General features: G+C 54.4%; 5 protein-coding genes and 1 non-coding gene across 6 annotated transcripts; 4 read left to right on the top strand and 2 right to left on the bottom strand.

Moving 5' to 3' along the window:
- Positions 1-5,263: 5,263 nt before the first annotated feature.
- CTHT_0052500 (myo-inositol 1-phosphate synthase-like protein) lies at positions 5,264-6,985 on the top strand (the record flags this gene model as incomplete). Its single annotated transcript, XM_006695527.1, has 2 exons — positions 5,264-6,615; positions 6,679-6,985. The coding sequence occupies 2 exons, from the start codon at positions 5,264-5,266 to the stop codon at positions 6,983-6,985; spliced, it is 1,659 nt and encodes a 552-aa protein (XP_006695590.1).
- A 1,067-nt stretch (positions 6,986-8,052) lies between these two features.
- On the bottom strand, positions 8,053-9,885 carry CTHT_0052510 (uncharacterized protein; the record flags this gene model as incomplete). The annotated part of the gene is made up of 2 exons (XM_006695528.1): positions 8,053-8,142; positions 8,203-9,885. 2 exons carry the CDS (start codon positions 9,883-9,885, stop codon positions 8,053-8,055), a joined length of 1,773 nt encoding a protein of 590 aa, XP_006695591.1.
- Positions 9,886-12,484: 2,599 nt separating this feature from the next.
- Positions 12,485-14,299, top strand: CTHT_0052520 (putative sugar:hydrogen symporter protein; the record flags this gene model as incomplete). The annotated part of the gene is made up of 3 exons (XM_006695529.1): positions 12,485-12,683; positions 12,759-12,858; positions 12,922-14,299. The coding sequence occupies 3 exons, from the start codon at positions 12,485-12,487 to the stop codon at positions 14,297-14,299; spliced, it is 1,677 nt and encodes a 558-aa protein (XP_006695592.1).
- Positions 14,300-14,439: 140 nt separating this feature from the next.
- On the bottom strand, positions 14,440-15,627 carry CTHT_0052530 (putative chaperone protein; the record flags this gene model as incomplete). Its single annotated transcript, XM_006695530.1, has 2 exons — positions 14,440-15,525; positions 15,583-15,627. The coding sequence occupies 2 exons, from the start codon at positions 15,625-15,627 to the stop codon at positions 14,440-14,442; spliced, it is 1,131 nt and encodes a 376-aa protein (XP_006695593.1).
- A 341-nt stretch (positions 15,628-15,968) lies between these two features.
- Positions 15,969-16,050, top strand: CTHT_0052540. The gene has a single exon. It is a non-coding gene; the product is annotated as a tRNA-Ser (tRNA).
- A 1,055-nt stretch (positions 16,051-17,105) lies between these two features.
- CTHT_0052550 (putative lipid transfer protein) lies at positions 17,106-17,689 on the top strand (the record flags this gene model as incomplete). Its single annotated transcript, XM_006695531.1, has 3 exons — positions 17,106-17,121; positions 17,267-17,467; positions 17,526-17,689. 3 exons carry the CDS (start codon positions 17,106-17,108, stop codon positions 17,687-17,689), a joined length of 381 nt encoding a protein of 126 aa, XP_006695594.1.
- Positions 17,690-17,723: the final 34 nt, after the last annotated feature.

Here is a 17,723-nt window from a genome sequence, read left to right on the forward strand (position 1 = left end):
CCGTCTTTTTTGTGCATCTGCAGCAAATGCCAATGCCAAGGTCAAATGGACGCGAGTGGCTGGCGCCTTTCACCGTCCTTGAGCTAGCACCGATCTGGACTTTGAAGTGCGCAAAGGGACCAACAAGGGACCAATCAAAAGCCGTAGCAAAGAACCACAAGCACGGACCATCTCTGGCCCACCGGCGGTGAGTGCGACAAAGCAGCCCTGCGGCACTGTGTACCTCCACGCCAGACCTGCCCTTAACAGAATGCAAACCGATTCCATCCATCCCATCTGCGATAACGATGTTAGTGCCATCCCATAAAGTGTGAGAGCTATCATTTGTTAGCCAATGTGAGAGCATTACAACCATACGACATATGATTGTCGCATTTTTGTCTGAAACCTCCCCAGACTGTGGTGGTTTTAATTCGAGTTTGGTTGAGTCTGCCGGGCTATCATTTCGGCGAGTTTCTTCCTTCCATTTGTTGCAACGCCCGAGTCCCGGCAAAATGCCCTTCATCATGCGTCTCGATCTGACTATCCAACTCGCAAGATCCAAGTCTGGAAACAGTGTTTAAAATGTCCCACAAGCAACCACAGAACAAACCAGGCGATCCTGCCCACCAAAGCTGGATCGCAATCTTGCAAGCCCCACCGCAAAGCTTTTGCAAGAATTGAGATCAAATCCCGCCCCGCACCAGTTCTTTGCATTTACTCTATTGGCATCACAAGTTCTCAAGACTTGAAAACATCACCAGATGCTTGGCCTTTTGCTGGCGATTGCCAATGCGGGTACCTTGCAGGCATCGAGAGTCGTTCGATGATTGGGCGTGGGAGCGCGTACTGTGCACTCTCAGCTGTCATTTGATAGGAGACATGGGAACCCGCCAGATATCAACGGTTTTATGCCCCTAGCATTTAATTGCAGAACACCCATCATCAAGCTCTACCCCTCCAGATCCAGAGAATAGACTTGCAAGAATCAGTTTCTGGTTGGTCCTGGGTGGCCATGGAGGGCTGGGAGGGCGACACTTGTCGCGTGATCTCTTCCGTTGCGTAGGACTCGCGCCGACCAGGTTGAACCGATGCGCGAACATGTCGATGTGGTTGCACTGAGAAAGGTGTCAATGATGAGGCTCATCTCGGAAATCAGGGTCTTCGATCAATCGCCATCTTGGACCGGGTGACCACCAATATCGAAAGTCTGGAGAATCCCTTCCGACGCCCACCCTTTCCCCCCTCTTCCCCCATCTCCTCAGATTGATATGGCCCTCCCCGCGGTCCAATGACGTTGCAAGATCGGGCAGCTGGTTGCATGTTTGAACCCCCGCAGTTCTCGGTTGTACTGGACGCTTTGTTGTCGTTTCCAGAAACCTTTAATCCCTTTCTTTGAGTCATGATCCAACATTTGGTCGACGATGAGCGAACACTCCGCACTGCCGATATCATGTACTAACTCCTGCAAGGACAGATAGTTGGCTTGGGATGCGAGGGAATTTTTTTTTCTCACATGGTTGGCCGATTCTTTGCTTTCGTTGCGTTTCCACTGGGGTCACCTCACTTGAGAGTGCAAGCTTAGGAGCTTTGGAATCATGTCAACGGGAGATCCTGGCCTTCGATTGGCCGATGCCCTTACCCCCTTTTTCGCCTGGCAAGGCGATGGCAGCATGAGCGTTCAGTCACTTGACTGGCCCTCTTCACAAGCCCGCGGAGAGTGTCACAGGCCGGGTTGATCAAGGAAAGTCTCGGATAATGCAGTCGTCGAGCTCGGGCTCGTCATCAGCAGTCGGATCATGTTGCAGCGCATGCTGATCTCGAGGACGGGCAGACGATCTTTGATTCATTCATGACCAGTTCGCAGACTCGCAGCGACAGGCTGCCTGATATCCGATACCTGGCCCTTTGCTTTGCCGTCCCTTATGCCCGCCCTTCGACCCTGGACATCAAATACGAACAAGAATGTTTTTGATGCATACGGCTGCAGCTCCGTATATATCCCTAGGATGTATGTAAGCGGCCCAAGCACAGCCATAGAGCCCCTTCATTATCATGACTTATCAGTGGCTGACCAGTCAGCCAAGTACTTCTATCCCGATGATTTCCACTCTGGATGCTGCACCCTGCAGTCCTATGCTGCGCATGTTGCGAGCCTGCGTCTGCAGAATAGTCGGCTAACCACTTGTCGGCGAGACGGGAAGTGGTGTCCCGCATCCGGGCAACATCAGCTGCGAGCATCGTTGGAACGAGTGCCAAGAGGGACCGCCAACTGCAAGTCAACCCTTTGTGTGTTGCAATGCTGCAGGCCGCGGAAGGCAGCGAAGGTGCATTGAATGACCATAGGGAAGACATTGGAAAGGCATTGTAGGCTGGATGAAGTGGTCTGCGTGGCCTATGGAATCTATCTTTGATGTTCTATTCAATTCTATACTCCCGCATCGGGATCCTTTGAAGCGAAACAACGAGAGTGGCCCGGCCTCATTGGTGCGGGGAACCACGAGCTGAGGCTATTGATGCTTACCCTCGACACCGAGACCCCTCGACACCCATGACGCCCTTTGATACCCTCGATGCTCGGCACAGCCGGCCACACAAAGAGCAATGAGTAAACTGTCAGCAGATCCCGGATCATTGCAACTCGTAGGTCACTCTGGTAATAAATGACTTCAATCTAGGAATCAGCTCAAGTTGCCAATGCCCTCGACTGCACACAAGACACTGCACGGTCGAGTGCCGTGAACCGACAGGTCTCCAACTACGTCATCGATGCAGGAAGGGTCGTGGCTGCGCACTCCCGGTCCATTTCAAGGGCGTGGCTGCAACCCTCTTTGGTGTTAGTCACCCCGCAGCCATCCAGACAGAACGCAGCTGGGCCGGGGGCGGGTGGAACGACATCCCACTCTGCACAATAACACAACAGATGGATGAACCACCAATCCCTAGCCGTTCTTGATCCGATCTCAAATGATCAAGAAAAGCTTAGATCTGCAGGTGCCTCACCGCTCGGACCAGGTCTGTCCCAGGCTGGCCAACAGGGTGTGTTGCTGCGACGTGGTAACCGAGGCAAACACAACTCCAAAGCGCACTCGAAGATTCCATTGATATCCTTTGAAGTCGATGAGGCGCGGGGGGGAGTGCTCGCTGTTGTCAGCCCTCAAGTGGCGAGCGAGCCACAATGCTCAGACACTGGACGCAGGCAACCAGACGAGCGAGTGAGGTTGAGCGGCTCAAACTGCAATCTGCACGAGATATTCCGTAGTGAGGCCGGGTACGACTGCCTGCCCGTTCTGGGAATCTGGGCGTATTAGTCGGGAGATGGCGGGGAGGGGGTGCTGTATCCAGGGCCATTGCCTCGCCCACATCTGTCGTTATCGAACCCAAGAACCTCAACAAGACTCTTCCTATCGCCGCCCACTTGCCCACAAGCAATTGATTCTACCCTGCCCCTCTAGGCCTCGACATTCGTCCAAATGCTCTCTTCAGTGTCTCATGTGCAAGTGATGGGAGGTCAACAGGAACCGCGGGTATGATGACATAGGCAGCGGTTCAGTCCCACCAGGACGGCGAGCCGTTCCGGACCTGGCCGGGTCGCGCGAGATGGTTGGAGGACCAAGGACGACAAGAAACTCCCTTTAACCAATCAGAGGGCTTCGTGCAGGGGTGTCGACGAGGTCCCCGCTGTTGCCCCACGCCCGTTCAGGGTTTAGCGCCTAGGAAAAAGTGCAAGGGTGCAGCAAGGCAGCGTTGTGGAGGGGCACCCGAGAGCGGGGTGCACAACAACGCATCTCACGCCAACGATCAACGATACGCCGCACAAAGACGATCCTAGAACGTCGTCTGATGGATGGCTAACATCCAGGAAGGGTTGTACGAAGATTCCAGCGGCCTAAGTGGGCTTTTTCTACAGTTTTTAAGGCTCTTTTGCTGGGCTAGGAGCTACGGACAGGTCAGCGTTCCAGGCGCTCCACAGAGATTTTTTTTTTGTTATCATTCGCTGGCTGGCCAATGCCGGGTGCCGGGGAGATGTGCGAAAGCTGCGAGTGAGCTGTTGCGTTTGCGCCAAGTTTGCAAAAAGACCAAAAGGGGTGCAGCATCGGGGCCGACTTTGGGAGAATCATTGTGGTGCGATACCAATATCCTTGCTATCCATGTCCATGGTCAACATTTGTCATTGCAGCAGATTTCAGCCTCTCAGAAGGTCCGAGAAGGACGGAATTGGACCCGCCAAAGCTAGGTAGGACTTGGAGACGCTAGAGCCTAGAGCGCAGAGGTAGGGGTGTATGTACAATGTAGGTCTCAACTCCGCGCTGACAAGTCGTTGAATGGTTGAATGCTGGCTGCAGCTCGAACCCAAGGCGAGCGGCCACCTCAACATTCCCGGGTCCCCCGAGTTGTCCGACGAGACGTGGAGCCCTCTAGGTCCGCTGAGTTGTTGCTCGCATACGGGTCTGCGCACCTGGCGATGCAGCATCGGCCAGCTTTGCCTATCCCTGTGGACTGCGGGCGGCATTGGGTCGGCTGTCCTACAGGGACCAGAGGATCCATGATCGCTCGATGCTCGACGCTCGCTGGCTGCACCGTAATCGATGCACCCATAGCCCACAGCATGGATGCCGGCACGCAATATCCAAACCACACCCGGGATGCGCTGGTTGTGTAGTAGCGTATCGGCGCATTCTCTCACCGCCCACTCCGACTGCCCTGCAGTTGGACCTGGGGGCTGGGAGGGGCCATCAGGGTCCCGTCAGGGTCTTGGAGGGGTACCATCCGTGGCCATCCATGATCCCAGTCGGTTGGGAGGGTCAGGAAGAAAGGGTCTTCGGTGTGCGCTCTTGAGGTATATAAAGACCCCTTCTCTCCCGCGATGCCAGCTCGCTCTCTCTCTTCTTCCCCAGACCAACAAGTCTACTCAAACAAGTTTCATTTGAACTTCGGTTCGCGTTCCCAAACACGCTCGCCTAACCGGCACCCAACCAACCAACTCATCGTCTTTTGATCGCGCTTTCGGGCTGCGATCGCTCCACCGTCAAAACGTTCTCCAACCTCCTGAACAGGTGCGCGCGCTCCCTTACGCTTCCCCTTTTCGCCCGTTTAGCTCGCCCGACACTAGAATGACTGACATTTCGCAGCGTCCATCACCCGTACGCAGGAGCCCGTTGCTCGGCCGCCCCAGGAAGTGCAGCGGACTCAGCCTGGACCCCTTAAGATCCTCGCGTTAACAAAAGCTCTCTGATCTCTTCTACCGAATACCTTGTCTCCTTTCCCCAACCAAACATCCAAAATGGCGCCACACGCTGAGGTCGACGCGGGCCTTGCGAACGGTGGTGGACAAGCCAACGGCAACGGCGTCGCCGCCGCCGTTGCGGCCCCTACGGTCGCTCCGACCACTGTTTCCCCCATTTTCAAGGTGAACTCGCCGAATGTCGTGTACACGGATGACGAAATTCGCTCCAAGTACGTCTACCGCACCACTGAGGTCACCACCGCCGAGGACGGCTCTTTGATCGCCACTCCTCGCGAGACGGTCTATGACTTCAAGGTCGACCGCAAGCTGCCCAAGCTCGGTGTCATGCTCGTCGGTTGGGGCGGCAACAACGGCTCGACCATCACGGCCGGTATCATTGCCAACCGCCGCGGCCTCGTCTGGGAGACCCGCAACGGCAAGCAGGAGGCCAACTACTACGGCTCCGTCATCATGGGCTCGACGATCAAGCTTGGCACCGACGCCAAGACCCACAAGGACATCAACATCCCCTTCCACAGCGTCCTGCCCATGGTCCACCCCAACGACATCGTCATTGGCGGTTGGGATATCTCCGGCCTGAACCTGGCTGATGCCATGGATCGCGCCCAGGTCCTGGAGCCGTCCCTGAAGGCCCTTGTCCGCAAGGAGATGGCCTCCATGAAGCCCCTGCCTAGCATCTACTACCCTGACTTCATTGCTGCCAACCAAGAAGACCGTGCCGACAACATCCTCCCTGGCAACAAGGCCTGCTGGGAGCACGTTGAGGAGATCCGCAAGAACATCCGCGACTTCAAGGCCGCCAACGGTCTCGACAAGGTCATTGTTCTGTGGACCGCCAACACTGAGCGCTATGCCAGCATCATTGAGGGCGTCAACGACACCGCTGACAACCTCCTGAACGCCATCAAGAACGGCCACGAGGAGGTCTCTCCCTCCACCGTCTTTGCCGTCTCCTCCATCCTGGAGGGCGTCCCGTTCATCAACGGCTCGCCTCAGAACACCTTCGTGCCCGGCTGCATCGAGCTGGCCGAGCGCCACGGCGCCTTCATTGGCGGCGACGACTTCAAGTCCGGCCAGACCAAGATGAAGTCGGCCCTGGTTGACTTCCTCATCAACGCTGGCATCAAGCTGACCTCGATTGCCTCGTACAACCATCTCGGCAACAACGACGGCAAGAACCTGAGCTCTCAGCGCCAGTTCCGCTCCAAGGAGATCTCCAAGAGCAACGTCGTCGACGACATGGTCGAGGCCAACACCGTCCTCTACAAGCCCGGCGAACACCCCGACCACATCGTCGTCATCAAGTACGTCCCGGCCGTCGGCGACTCTAAGCGTGCCATGGATGAGTACCACGGCGAGATCTTCCTGGGTGGCCACCAGACCATCTCGTGAGTTTTCCCCCATTTCCTCATTCTCCTCCCCCCGTTACGCTAGATACTAACCCCTCCCAGGATCGCCAACGTCTGCGAGGACTCCCTTCTCGCCTCCCCTCTCATCATCGACCTGGTGATCGTCGCCGAGCTGATGACCCGCATCCAGTGGCGTCTGCACAAGGAGGATGCCACCGAGGCCGACTGGAAGTACTTCCACTCGGTGCTCTCCATCCTGTCCTACATGCTCAAGGCTCCCATGACCCCGCCGGGCACCCCCGTCGTCAACGCCCTGGCCAAGCAGCGCGCCGCCATGGCCAACATCTTCCGCGCCTGCCTGGGTCTCGACCCCGAGAACGACATGACCCTGGAGCACAAGCTGTTCTAAGCGGGTCGTTCTGCGTCTGTGGCTGAGTTAGCGGCTGGTGGGGAGTCTTGTCCCCTTCAGTTTGGGTCTTGGAAGGAAACTGGGTAGGAGCAACTCTCCGCCTGCTTCGCGAGGTCTTTTGGTCTCTTGGCTATGGTGTGTTTCGGTAGGACTAGCTCTCCGAGGATTTCGCTCGCTTTTTGTGTTCTCGCGGATTGGGCAGTTCAGCGGAGGACAGTTCTTGGGATAAGGTCGCTTTTGGACAGTACTTACCGGTAGCTTAGATAGTAAACAAATTCCAGTTTGGTTTTTGCCGTTCTGGACGTGGTTGCCCCTCCTGCATGTTGCCTGGGCGACGTGAACATGAACTGTGATTCGTAGATGTGCTGAAAGGAAACTGTAGCCTCAGCAGTACGTAACTCAAGCGACAGTCAGACCACCTCGCTTTACACGGAGGACGTTGTATCCCCAAGCTACCCAAGGCATCGTAAACGAACAAGCATGTATCCAGCGAAAGTGCTATTTGAGCCCTGTGTTCGCTCTCTTCCCAATCAGCACCACTTATGACATAAGAATGGTCCATGTTGTTGGTTTTCATCTTATTCAACGCTGGTCCTGTACGTCTGACTCGGAGATTTTGAGAAACTATATCCTGAAGGCAGTTATCATCTCATACTTCTCTGACATGCCTCCCAGACATTTTAGAACATTACATTGATCAAGTTCTAATAAGCGTACCTATGATTGTCTTGCTTCGGGAAAAAGCGAGATCAGGTAAAGAATTAAGCCTACAAAGGATCGAGTAAGGCTAACACCTCGCCAGCTCAACAGTAATGCAACTTGAGGACACCGCCGAGCCACAATTACTGATCGGCATCTCATTAAGGCCTAGTTTGTCAGATAGAAGTCCTACAGTACGCAGTCGTTCCACTCTAGAATATGCCACACCAATAGTGGTGCGGGTCACATCTGAACGCGCGACTCGAAGGGTCGTTATGACAACAAATATGCCGCCGTAACAAGGCTTTAGCAAACAGTACCCAAGAAGAGCCCACGGTATATACAGATTAATTCCCTGATTGTCTCCCTCACAGCTTAGACGAGAGAGGAGCGTTGGGATCGTTCTCCATATCCTCCTTAGCCTTTTCTCTCAACAGGTTGCGGACAATCTTGCCAGACTATGATATAACACGTAGAGTTAGTCTGAAAAGTCAACTTAATGTATTCGGCGAACGTACCTTATTCCTCGGAATCTCATCCACAAACCTCACGCCCCCGGTCAACCACTTATGAGGGCTCAGCTTGCTCTGAATCCAGCGATGAACCTCCTTCTCCGTAAGCCCCGACCCCGGCCTCGGAACGATGTACGCGCGCGGGCACTCGTCGTTTTTCTTAGGTACACCGATAACGCCAGCATCATCGATATCTGGGTGCTGCACAAGCACACCCTCCAGCTCAGCAGGGGCGACCTGGTTGCCACGGACCTTGATGAGTTCCTTGATGCGGTCAACCACGAAAAAAATGGCTCCAGGCCCGAAGCGGTCGACCTCAGCGATGTCTCCCGTTTTGAGCCAGCGGGTACCGTCAGCATCGACGACGATAGTATCGTCCGTCGCGCGCTTGTTACGCCAGTAACCGCGCATGAGTGTCGGTCCGCTGACCCAGAGCTCGCCACGTGTACCGGGGGTAGTGATGGGTGTTTTGCCATCGAGGGACATCAGCTTGGCCTTGCAGTTGGGCGCGACCTCACCCACACCGGTCGAGTAGCCCATGGTGCTGTTGGGGTCCCAGGCCATGGCCGTGCATGTGAGCTCCGTCATGCCCCAGCCCTGACGGACACGGAAGTTGGGGTCGTTTGCCTGAAGGAGATGCTCCGTTGCCTCGTGGGTACCCTTAGGTAGGGGGGCAGCGCCGGAACCAACAGAGTCCAGGCTTGAGATGTTGTACTTCTTGACCAGATCGACCTTGTTGACCATCTCGGTCAGGACGTAAGGCACGGCCGGTAGGATGGTGATGCGGAACTTCTGGATGTACTCCAACATGCTAGGCAGGCTCCAGCTTGACATTACATAGACGGGAATGCCGAGGAAGGGCAGGATGGAGATGAAGTATGTTTGGCCGTAGGCGTGATAGAACGGCAGGAAAGCTAATGCGCGATCTTTCTTGAGACGTGCTTCGTGGTCGGGACGCAGACGAATCAGGTGAGTAACGCCGACTCCGTTGGCCACGTATGAGTAATGGCTAATTTCAACGCCCTTTGGCAAGCCAGTGGTGCCGCTGCTGTAGTTGAGGCAGCAGGTCGTCTCTTTCGGGTTCTCCGGTTCTGGCCAGTGCCACAGCTCAGCATCTTCTGGAGGGACCGTCAAGAGCTCAGTCCAGTGACGCGTCGGGACTGACGTAGGTGTTTTACTCTGGTCGCGAGAGAGATCCGACCGAGCGATCTCCGAGATGGGGCGGTCGCCAGTGCCACCGAAGGCGAAGATGCGGTTCGTCGGCACGCCAACCTCCTTGGCTGCCTCGAAAACGATCTTGAAGACGGACGGTGGGTTCTGGCAGACAAAGATGAAGCTAGCCCCGCTGTCCTTGAGCTGATGCTTGATCTCTCCGCTCCTGGCACCCGGGCCAGCGCCGGTCACGATGCCTCCGGCCATAAGCACACCGAGGAAGAGTGGAGGGAAGTAAACATTATTGGGAGAAAGGATAAAGACTCGATCTCCGGGCTTGAGTCCCTCTTCAAGAAGGCCCAAGGCGACGCGTTTGGAGAGATTGCGGTAATCCCTGAGGGTCAAGGAGTCGCTAGGGTTGGCAGCATTGACAAAGGCGACGCGGTCGGGGATCGGGCGACTCGCAGTGCCGAAAATCCACATCTGCAACGAGCAGTTGGGGATAGGCGCCGACCAGCGCGACTCGATGGCGGCCATGATGAGCCGGATGTTTCTCGGTATTCACAAATTGTGTTGTGTTCAAGAGAGGTAGGATAAAAACGATCACAAGAGACGAAGAATTTGATAGACGGAAGAGGAGGTCCCACCTGCTGGCTGGATGGATAATAAGGAAAGTGCTAGGAAAGAAAAGTGGGACAAAACATCAAGGGACAGGAAAGACCAGAGGAGGATCGCTAGTGGTTATATACCCCGCCATTGGCCTGGCTATGTATGAGGACCAAGATGAGACGATTGGACTCCAAAACGCACGGGAGTCAATTTCCAGAGCTGCGGGCTCACGAAGCCAAGGTCAGCAGGACACAGGTTGCAGCCAGAAAGTCTCTAAGAATAAATCGTCCAAACTACGTGTTGAGCTCTTCATATATACTTTATCTCATGCCAGGGATTGAATTATGGGTGATCTGAGACTCGCTGCCCGTCAAATGGGTGGTAGAAAGCATTGGGGGAATATATTTGTACTTTTGGTTCTCCTTGGAGACCCTTATTGCTCAGGATAAGATCATCAGAAAGGAGAAGTAGTTCTCTTGGAACAGGACACCGTTGGTGCTTTGAAGAGGACCGCCCCTCAGGCCAAGATGTGCTAACCTTCGGGGGGTTCGGAATGGGGTAGTGGTCTGACCCGTTTAGTTTCATTTATGACAGGCTGGACGGACTGACGCTCAAACTTAGAGCTTAAAGTTCAGACTGAATAAAACCAAAGGAATTAGATTTTGAAAAACTTTGCACAACCTGGCAATCTGCGCGATCTGTCTCACTTTCGGATAGTTCCTCGAGGACAGGAACCAAAAGCCGTAGAAGGGACTCGTAAGCAAAAGCTCGTCCTTTCCAATTGGCCACTTGGCGCTTGAGGATAAGTACATTAGAGCTCGATGGGGGCACGGAGATGCTCCCCTCGTATCCTGAACCAAAAAGACGGTGCATTGGGGAGCTTGACCTGACATAGTTGATCCGCTAGAAGGGCCTGGTGTTGATGTCGGGTTGACGACTTAGTTCGGATGGGTGGGGCAAACGACGGGCAGCGGGTCCTCGCTGCATCCTTTTGGGGAAGAGGGACGGCTTATGATTGGTTGTGAAACTGCGTTCTCCTCCACACTTCCCCGCATCTCCACCAAGAGAACGACACTTCCCCAGATCTTGAGAGAGGTGCCGAGGCACTCCCGTTTTTGGAGATGGACGAGCTGGAGCCCCAAGTCAACGCCATCTGTCGCAAAAACAGCCTGAGGTGGATGGCTGGGGGCATTATTGGCAAATGACAACTCTGGAAAACAAAGAGGGCTCACTGCCGTCTCGACTTTCTGATGGAGTGCTCGAAGTGGTGCGAGAACGGAAACATTCCGAGACGGAGTTCCGCTCCATCTTGCCCTTCGGTGACCTTGTTGCTGTACAAAGGCGATCATACGGACTTTTGGCAGTTCCTTGAGATCGTAAGAAGATGAGTTGGCTACCAGCATTAAAGAACCAAACATATATGATATGTCTTCGGCCTCTTGCTGCGTAGAATGTCCCTCCCAACGACGTCACTTCTATGATCGGGTGTAACACCCACACACCAAGGCTTTGTATCGGACAGGTCTTGAAAAGTACCGTTGAGGTTGCACAGAGATATCATTTCGTCACTTAAAGTTACGATCCGTCTGTGTCATCCGCGAGTAGGTTTCCGAAAAGGCAGCTGAGTTGTCCAACTGGATAAAAGCGCCTTACAGTTGGCTGCGCCATGTCAAGGTGAAGCCATCATGCGAACTTGAAGGTGAGAGATAATGAAGTCGAACAACTGGCTGAATAGAAGACTGGACTGACCCCTAAGAGCCGAAACGGAAGAAAGAAGACAGTTGCCAGGCTACAGTGTTGAAATCTTAGAGCTCGGATGAGAGCTATGCGTTGAAGTGCCCAAGAAAATTGCCGCGTTTCCTAGCAGATTACACAGAAGAAAGGTGCTCCGACCTGACGGCCGGCAGACGTTGAGAACCTTCAGCCCTGGAAGGCTGAAAGTGGAAGACAAGAGTCATGAGACCGTTGAGATGTGGCGTCCCTTCCCGAACTCCATTGGCTGCAGGGTGCCACAGGCCCCCACACTAGCGATTTCAAACGGTTCCTGCCACGCCGCATTTTCGTCTGATTCGATTTAATATTCGATTTCGAACTTCAGATATTTCTCGTCAAATATGATGTTGTTTCCTGGTTGATTTGCGGTTGACGTGGGCTATCAGCGCATGGATCACGATAATTGCTCACACTTGTCAGCTTGGAAGTTGTTTGCGCAACCCCTGAGCGGCCGCTGAATTATACACGCTAGTGTACGCACACCGCCCGGCTGCTTTAAGCAACCACCCTTCGGCGCGTCAGACGGCAGATCGCAGTTCGTATCGAAGGAATACCAATCATAGACGAGTTTTGACGGGGAATATACAGAATGCTTCCGGCATTGTTGATGCGAACTCGGTCGCGGCCCTACCCAGAATTGGCCGACGTCGTGGTGCCCCTAGAAGAAGCCTATCTTCACAGTCATTCATACCGGTCTAAGAGACGCGGTAGGACTGAGAGAGAGCAGCAGTCAGATACACACTATACAGCCGATATGAGTTGCCAGGGAACTCCCGATAAGGACGATGATGAAGGTAATGGTGATTATTGCGACGGTCTTGATCAAGTCGAGGACACGGCCGGAATGCTGGCCATAGTCGATACAAGTCGCCCTTACGAGGAGTACAGCATTGAGGGCTTGAGAGAAGCGGTACGAGGGGGAAGGGGAGGAGGGGCTAGAAGCGTATATGAGAGTGAGTCTGCTCGTCGTGTCCCAGGCCCCAGAAGTGTGCTCTCTGAGAAGGGCTAAATGCTGGTGTGTTATGTAGTGAAGTCCCGGCTCATCAACAAGGCCATCCAGGACATCGGAATGGGCAGATACAACTGGCAGCTGTTTGTGCTGTGCGGATTTGGCTGGTTTGCCGACAAGTAAGTGTCTATCTTGTCCGGCCGCTGTTCTTTGTATGTAGAAGACTGGGCTGACGTCGATAGTTTGTGGATGCAGGGCGTGTCGCTTACATTGCCCTCGCTCTCAGCTGAGTTTGGCATCTCAGAGAAGTCCGTACGCTACACGACTTCGTCGTTGTTCATCGGCCTTTGTTTTGGCAGCTTCTTCTGGGGTATTGGCTCTGACATCATGGGCCGCCGGATAGCCTTCAACGCCACTCTACTAATCGCAAGCATCTTCGGTACTGTCTCAGCTTGGGCTGCTACCTGGGGCGGCGTCTGCTTCATGTACGCTGTCCTTGGTTTTGGCGTTGGCGGTAATCTCCCCGTGGACGGCGCATTGTTCCTCGAGTTCTTGCCAGATGCTTCGAGCTCTCTCTTGACATTGCTCTCCATTTGGTGGCCGATTGGGCAACTGTGTTCATCCCTGTTTGCCTGGTATTTCATCGCCAACTGGCCGGCATACAAGGGATGGCGCTACTTCGTCTGTGCCATCGGCCTTATCACTTTTGCCATGTTCCTCGTACGCTTCGCCATCTTCCAGATGCTCGAGTCTCCCAAGTTCTTGCTCTCTCAAGGTCGTCAATCTGAGGCCGTTGCTGTTGTTCAAGGGCTGGCAGCTCGTAATGGGAGAAAGACATGGTTAACCGAAGACATCCTCAACGAGGTTATGGGCGATGATGACGATGAGCCGGTCCCAATGACAACCACGCCGCGTCGCCGTCAGCAACGTCCAACCATCAGCCATCTCGTTCGTACCCGCCTTGCCTCATTTTCGGCGAACCGCATCCGTCCCCTTTTCAACACCCGCAAGCTCGCCATCACAACCTCACTAATTTGGTTCTGCTGGGCAACAATCGGTATGGGTTATCCGCTGTTCAACGCTTTCCTACCCCAATACTTCTCCCATGGCAGCCAGCCCACCGATCCTTCATCAACGGTTCCCCAACTACCTCCGTCTACTTATCGCAACTACGCGATCACCAGCCTTGCAGGCATTCCGGGCAGCCTCATCGCCGCTTATGCAGTAGAAATGCGGTCTCCGCTCTTAGGCCGACGTGGCACCCTTGCGCTGTCAACGTTCGTGTCAGCTGTATTCTTGTTTCTGTTTGTGCGCCTGGGTACCAGGTCCCCAACTGTGCAGTTGATCTTCTCATGTATCGAGGCCTTTGCACAAAATATAATGTATGGTGTGCTGTATGCCTTTACGCCTGAGATCTTCCCTGCTCCAGTCAGGGGAGCAGGTACGGGGGTAGCGAGTTTCCTGAACAGAGTGATGGGGCTAATGGCTCCCATCATTGCGGCGACGGTACCTGGGGATGGGACGACAGCACCGGTGTACCTGTCGGCAGGGCTGATTTTGGCAGCGGCCGTGTCTGTTTGTGCGGTGCCGATCGAGACGAGGGGCAGGCAAAGGTTATGATCACTGGTTGGACTGGAATGGTTGAACACAAGTTTGTATAAGCAGCCCATTAGACTTCATCACTATGCTCTACTTCGTGGTAATAGAAAACGAAACCATTGCTATTTATACGTATCTATCACTATGTATCAATAAAACTATTATTTTGTTCCTCTTGCCCCAGCAGGGACATTGGCCCTCCTCTTCATGAACGACCTTCCTAGAGCGTCTCGGACCATGGGGTCGGAACGAATAGTATTCTGTACCAACCATTCCTTAATCTTAGCGCCCATGTATTTCTTGACCTCCTCGTCCCCATTAAATGGCGACATCTCCGTTTCCAACAACCTCGAAGCGTCCGAATCTACCTTCCTTACCGCAGCATCCAGCCTGTCCAGTGCCTGTCGCAGCAGAACTTCCTCATCAGCCGCGTTCTGCCGCACTACAACCCGACCCGACGATGTATCTGCCGTCAACAGCGGGCCGATCTGCGAGAAAGCGATGAACATAGTCACGCTCACCTTACGTGCCAGCGCAATCGCCTGGAATGGCAGGTACGGTGCGCGAATGAAGGCAGCAGGCGAGGAGGTAGCGTCACCCACGAGTCGGGAGAGTGCCGTCACCAGGGGGTTGATAATCTTCTCCAAGACGAAGGGCATATTGGGCCGTGTGATGCAGTACGCCTCGAACGTCAAAACCGACGCCAGAACCAGCCAGCGCTCGTACCGGCCCCATTCCAGAAACCCGAAAAGTGACAGCCCGTACATGCAGATCGCCGTCATGCCGTAGTACGGGATTAGCGCCTGCGCGCCGCGCGCCATAAAGTCCCGGATCGTCACGCACCGCTGCCAGTTGACGATGTCTGGGCCGAACCGGTCGTACGCGAAGCGCTTGGCGGGGTCGGTCAGCGTGTCGGCCGCGGTCTTTAAGTGGACGAAGTAAGCATTGGCGTCAGGCGTTTTGTGGGCGACTTTGTCGGGGTGGTAGAGCGCGGCTAGGCGCCGGAACCGGATCTTGATCTCGCGCTCAGTCGCGTTGTTCGGAATACCAAGGTCCGTGTAGAAGGTACCGGCCTGTTGGAGATCGTAGTCGGCTTCGTAGATCGTGTAGAGGAGGTAGAGGGCGACGACGACGATTTGAATGCATCGGCGGTGCTCCGCCCAGCGTGGGGTGCCCGGGACTGGGCGGGGGTCGCCGGCGCGGATGGTCAGGGAGTAGTAGAGGGATTGGACCCAGCCTGTTACCACCTGTTAAAAGGACAATTAGAGAGGTTCTGCACAACCGAAAAGGGCTTGGAGTCTTACGTTGGGGAGAAATGTCCACCCCAGGAGTGAGAGTAGGTTGGACATCGTTATGTGTGTGTGTGTGTGTGTGTGTGAACCAGCAATTGCTGATTGAGGGTCAGTGATTATCTCAGAACATAGCAGTTTCCTCGAGACAATAGTTTTTGAAACAGAGCTTGAAGCTGTGATTTAAAACTCGGAAAGTTGTAACAGAAAGCCCTGAGCGTAGGAAAAAAAGTGATGGGTCACGGAGAATGGGACGAAAGCCGCCTCTTCAATCGTTTGGCGCGACGGACGCGCCAGGTTGTCCACTCAAAAGCGCAAACGTCGCAACAGCTGGACGTTGCCAATCCCAGAGGTGAGGGGCATGCTTCATGTTTCCAATTTCGGAAGGCACACTACCAGCAGGCGTGGTGGCAGAGTGGTCTAATGCGCAAGACTAGAAATCTTGTTCCTTCGGGAGCGTCCGTTCGAATCGGGCCCACGTCGCATGAGAATTGCCGCCTTTTTTTTCTCCCATTTCTTTTGCGCTGGGCCCTTTCGACAATTTCCAGTCAAAAGGGTTTTTTTGGCTTGTTTTTGGCTCTTTTTCTCCCTCAGAGCCAATGTTGTCCCAGGCCATGTGTATTGTGAGTTTGGTGTACGTATGTAACATTCCTCATCGAGGAACGAGACCAAGGGAATCCTTTACAATAAATGATGCGTCAGTGGAGAGAGGTCAAGGTGTAAGACTGCTCGAGCGTCCTCAATGTACCCTTATTCGAAATGCCAGCTTGCTCTCCATACAGCTGGTAGGAAACCGATTGGAGTTGTCATCTATTCTGTCGTCTTCCATTGACCTATCTACACACAGATGCCTGACATGGGGGGAAGGCAAACCCCAATGACAACAGCTATGACAAACAACTGATCAAGTCCTCGCTGTCGTTGTCTTCTTCCGCCGTCAGTGTTTTCGGGACCGAGTCGTCGCATTCGGCAGTCGGCAATGTCCTGATCCTCAATACCACACCGCCCGGCCGAAACACGCAAGGCAACTCGTTGAAGACGTTCCATCATGCTCGCGTCCCCTGGCGCCCGGGACGAGGGTTTCGCGGAGTGGCGCATCGTCGCTCGCCCGCTGTCCACCTGTCGACCACTCGAAGTGCCCCTCGAGAGCTTCCTGCTCTTCCTCGTGTGGGGTCGGTGAAGCTGTGGTGGGACCACCACCTCCCAAACTTCCGCCCCACCACGGCACATGGACCCGTTTTGGCCGATTGCTCCCCTTGCTCTCCACAGGAAAGGAAAGAATGCGCCGAGGTTCTATCACATGTAACCTGTCCTTGGCCAGCGCCAACGCCTTGTGCCATCTTCTCCAGACGCTATAAACGGACCTCCGATCCCCCGCGATCTGTCGCCGTAATGTTGTTTCGAACACATCCATCATCTCACACAGCGTCTTGATACCCCAAATCGCTCAGGTCTCGTCTGCCCGGCAAAGTTGTCGCTTACTTGCTTCAACCCAACATCTTAGTAGTTAATCTATTTTCACCATCACCACCACCAAAATGTCCCTGAAAAACGGTAAGCGCGGCTTTCATCTCATCAATCCACGAGTCCACGGCCTTTCCTAGCCTTCCCACTTTTGCAGTCCCTGCATGAAGGACAACACAGCAGACGCCATTCCAACCTTCGGATAGTCCGGACTGCAGACTGACCGCCAAACCAGACAAGTTCCCCGCCTCTGCGGCTTTCGACGAGATCAACAAGGCGCTCACCGCCAGCGAGGCTACCCGCAAGGATGCCATCAAGCAGGGCAATGCCGTCTTCGCTTTTACCCTGAAGAACGCCGCCGGCGAGACTGAGAGCTGGTACATCGACCTCAAGAACAAGGGTGAGGTCGGCAAGGGCCTCCCCGAGAAGCCAACTGGTATGAATTACCCCTAAGTTTCAGAATCATTCTGAGCATGTGCTAACGGGCCTTTTAGTTACCCTCCTCCTCTCTGACGCCGACTTTGGTGCTCTCATCGCTGGCAAGGCCAACGCCCAGAAGCTCTTCATGTCTGGCAAGCTCAAGATCAAGGGCGACGTCATGAAGGCTACTAAGCTGGACCCCATCCTCAAGAAGGCCCAGACCAAGGCCAAGCTCTGAGCTGTTCTTTGGGAAACGGACTGTATTGGTTTCT

Source organism: Thermochaetoides thermophila (assembly GCF_000221225.1).
Source record: "Thermochaetoides thermophila DSM 1495 unplaced genomic scaffold scf7180000011820, whole genome shotgun sequence".
Taxonomy (NCBI): Eukaryota; Fungi; Ascomycota; class Sordariomycetes; order Sordariales; family Chaetomiaceae; genus Thermochaetoides; species Thermochaetoides thermophila.